The following is a 4432-nucleotide window of genomic DNA, read 5'->3' as shown; positions in this document are numbered from 1 at the left end:
TAAATGCTGCTTACAACATATGAAAATACACTCCTGTTTGTGAAAATTGCAACACTATGAAGGAAGAATCATAGTTAGTGGTAATAGTAAAATTAAATGATTACATTTTCAAACTAAACAAACAATAAAAAGAGATAAAAATTAGTATTTTGTGTGGCCACCACGCACCGCAATAAGAGCTGCTACACGACTCGGCATGGAGTGAAACAAAGTTTGAATATCTGCCTGCGGAAGAGTACTCCATATTGTTTGTATGCGCAACCAAAGTTCGTCTGTCGAAGCAACAGGACGAGGATCACGAGCGAGACGCCGCCCAATGAAATCCCACACATGTTCAATCGGCGACATATTGGGGGAGTATGCAAGTCAAGGAAGAAACTACCTGCTGCGAATCAAGGTAGGATTTGACAGTTCTGGTGACATGTAGACGGGCATTATCTTGCTGGAATACAGCCCCTGGCAATCCTTGCAGGAAAGGAATAGCTTGGGACTAAAACTTCGTTTATGTATTGGGTACTGTTCTAATTGCCCACAATTCAAAGCAATTGTGATTGTCCATGATATGCTATGACACCCCAGACCATAACTCTGGGTGTTCGTCCACTGTGGCGTTCGATAATGCATTCCGGAATGTGCCGTTCACCGGCATAGCGCTCCACACGAATTCGGCCATCATGGTGCCACAAATTAAAATGGGATTCGTCAGAAAAGACGACCTGCTGCCAATCAGCATGCCAACTCCTATGCACAGTGGCCCATTGTAGCCGCAGGCGGCGATGGCTTTGCATGAGAGGAATCCTGTATAAAGGAATCCTTGCTCGCAGCCCACGCTGCAGCAGATGTCTCCGAATTGATGAAGCACACAATGAAACACCTGTAGCTGTTGACCACTGTGCTGCCAATTGTCTAGAAGGAGCTGTGCGGTCCGCCAGTGCGATACGCACCAAGTGGCTGTCATTGCGAGCTGACGTCACATTTCGGGATCCTTTCCCGGATTTCCTAGCTGTCCGACCCTCGCACGTCCACTGCTTCCAAACACACATGATTGTGCTGCTGTTACACTGCACACGTGCGGCTACTGCACGATAAGAAAATCCAGCTTCACGAAGACCGACGATTCTGCCCCGCTCAAACTCCGAAATTTCGTTTTTTTTTTCATCGAAGAGGCATAGTAGATTCTGTTAACGTTTAATCTAGCATATAACCACCGATAATCATACATGCCTCGCTACAGCCATCTATTTCTATTCGGTCGGATCTGCCGTTCAGAGGGCGCTGCTCAGCATACGCATGCGCTACCAGCCTGCAATTCTAATCATTTGCATATCATGCCCTACTTACATTTCTTGCAATTTTCAGCTCACTCACGTAAGTCCTTCGTGGTGTTGCAGTTTTAACAAACAGGAGTGCACAAATAAAATAACAGAAAAATTTTCCACTTGCACGGGAATCTCCATTTTGAACAATAGTTTCAATAAGTCAGACTTTACAAGAAAATGGCTTCTCGTCAGTATGGATTCCTAAAAATTTAGTCTAGCTGCCATGTGACTCTTAAACCTAATGTTTTATTTCCAATGCTGGTTATTAGCAAATGTTATATTCATTGGTAAATGAAAGGATTGAAATTTATTCACCTGTAAGTGAAAATGATGGTCTCTTGGAACCAAACTCCATTCAGTTTTAATCCAATTTAAATGCTGCTTACAACATATGAAAATGCAAAAGAAAAAAAAAATAACAGAAAAAATTTCCACTTTCACAGGAATCTCCACTTTGAACAATAGTTTCAATAAATCACACTTTACAAGAAAATGGCTTCTCGTCAGTATGGATTCCTAAAAATTTATTCCAGGTGCCATGTGACTCTTAAACCTCTTAAAGGATCTCTTAATGTTTTATTTCCAACGCTGGTTATTAGCAAATGTTATATTCATGGGCAAATGAAAGGATTGAAATTTCTTGGCCTGTAAGTGAAAATGAGGGTCACTTAGAACCAAACTCCTCTCAGTTTTAATACACTTTAAATGCTGCTTACAACATATGAAAATACAAATAAAATAACAGAAAAAATTTCCCCTTAACAGGAATCTCCACAATGAACAATAATATCAATAAGTCACACTTTACAGGAAAATGACTTCTTGTCAGTATGGATTCTTTCGTGACTTTTCAGGTGCGAGCGCTGAGAGAATTCCTTAGAACACACTTCACAGGAGAATGGCTTCTCCCCAGTATGGATTCTCAAGTGTTCTTTAAGGTTCCCGAAGGTGTAAAATTTCTTAGGACACACTTCACAGGAAAATGGCCTTATACCAGTATGTTTTCTCACGTGCAGGTTCAGGCTGGCTAGTTCAGAAAATTTCTTAGAACATAACTCACAGGAGAATGGCTTTTCGCCGGTATGTATTCTCAAGTGCTTCTTCAAGTTTTCTCGTCTAGAAAATTTCTTAGAACACATTTCACAGGAGAATGGCTTTTCGCCAGAATGGATCTTTTTGTGTACTTTCAGGTGAGAAAGTTGAGAGAATTCCTTAAAACAGTCTTCGCAGGAGAATGGCTTCTTGCTAGTATGGGTTTTCAAGTGTGCGTTCAGCTGCACAGAGGTGTGAAATTTCTTAGGACACACGTCACAGGAAAATGGCGTTTCACCAGTATGTACTTTCAAGTGCACCTTCAGGTTTTTTAATTCAGAAAATTTCCTAGAACATAATTCACAGGTGAATGGTTTTTCGCCAGTATGTGTCTTCATGTGATTCTTCAGGCTTGCTAGTTTAAAAAATTCCTTTGAACACACTTCACAGGAGAATGGCTTTTCGCCAGTATGGATTTTTTTGTGTTCTATCAGGTTCGAAATTTGAGAGAATTTCTTAGAACACTCTTCACAGGAGAATGGCTTCTCGTTAGTATGAGTTCTCATGTGTACGTTAAGGTGTGGGAAGGTAGAAAATTTCTTAGAACACACAACACAGGAGAATGGCCTTTCGCCAGAATGGATTCTTCTGTGTTCTTTCATATGCGAAAGTTGAGTAAATTTCTTGGAACACACTTCACAGGAATATGGCTTTTCCCCGGTATGTATTCTCACGTGCACGATCAGGTTTGAACGGTTAGCAAATTCCTTAGAACACACTTCACAGGAGAATGGCTTTTCGCCAGTATGGATTTTTTTGTGTTCTATCAGGTTTGAAGGTTGAGAGAATTCCTTAGAACACTCTTCACAGGAGAATGGCTTCTCGTTAGTATGAGTTCTCATGTGTACGTTAAGGTGTGGGAAGGTAGAAAATTTCTTAGAACACACAACACAGGAGAATGGCCTTTCGCCAGAATGGATTCTTCTGTGTTCTTTCATATGCGAAAGTTGAGTAAATTTCTTGGAACACACTTCACAGGAATATGGCTTTTCCCCGGTATGTATTCTCACGTGCACGATCAGGTTTGAACGGTTAGCAAATTCCTTAGAACACACTTCACAGGAGAATGGCTTTTCGCCAGTATGGATTTTTTTGTGTTCTATCAGGTTTGAAGGTTGAGAGAATTCCTTAGAACACTCTTCACAGGAGAATGGCTTCTCGTTAGTATGAGTTCTCATGTGTACGTTAAGGTGTGGGAAGGTAGAAAATTTCTTAGAACACACAACACAGGAGAATGGCCTTTCGCCAGAATGGATTCTTCTGTGTTCTTTCATATGCGAAAGTTGAGTAAATTTCTTGGAACACACTTCACAGGAATATGGCTTTTCCCCGGTATGTATTCTCACGTGCACGATCAGGTTTGAACGGTTAGCAAATTCCTTAGAACACACTTCACAGGAGAATGGCTTTTCGCCAGTATGGATTTTTTTGTGTTCTATCAGGTTTGAAGGTTGAGAGAATTCCTTAGAACACTCTTCACAGGAGAATTGTTTTTCGCCAGCGTGGATTCCCATGTGAGTCTTTAAAGCAGAAGCAGAAGAAAATACCTTTGAACAGCATTCACACAAATGCTTAGACGTGCGAGGGATCTCAGAATGATGAGCCATTGTGGAACTGAATGAAAATGTTTGTCCATAAAATTTACAAGGTGGTGGATTTTTGCAATGATGGATTCTCAGAAGTTCTTTCAGCCATCAAGGGATTGAAGAGGTCTTTTTTACGAAACCACAAGATCATAATAATTTTCAAATATAAACTCCTATTTTTTTTTGTGCAGTAAGCTACAAGGTAAGCTTTGAAGAATGTAAAACAAGAAATATTTTACATTAGATTTTTTTTTTTTTAGGTTTTATCGCAGAAGCTCAGTTTCTTCAACAAAGAGTCTAAAATTCTTATTATTTCAATTTGCCAATGTGCAGTTTGCTTGACAGTGAAATGGAAATATAGATCTGTTCAAATTTGATATAAACGTCTTCTTAAAAAGAGATTTTATAAGAGTATGAATTATCAGTTCGCTACAA

The 4432-nt window shown here is 40.0% G+C and overlaps 1 protein-coding gene across 1 annotated transcript; it reads right to left on the bottom strand.

Moving 5' to 3' along the window:
- Nucleotides 1-2006: 2006 nt before the first annotated feature.
- Nucleotides 2007-4151, bottom strand: LOC129232893 (gastrula zinc finger protein XlCGF57.1-like). Its single transcript, XM_054866996.1, has one exon. It carries the CDS (start codon nt 4016-4018, stop codon nt 2117-2119), a length of 1902 nt encoding a protein of 633 aa, XP_054722971.1. The 5' UTR covers nt 4019-4151; the 3' UTR covers nt 2007-2116.
- Nucleotides 4152-4432: the final 281 nt, after the last annotated feature.

Source organism: Uloborus diversus, unplaced genomic scaffold, assembly GCF_026930045.1.
Source record: "Uloborus diversus isolate 005 unplaced genomic scaffold, Udiv.v.3.1 scaffold_14, whole genome shotgun sequence".
NCBI lineage: Eukaryota > Metazoa > Arthropoda > Arachnida > Araneae > Uloboridae > Uloborus > Uloborus diversus.
This window is presented reverse-complemented; position numbering and strand designations above follow the sequence as displayed.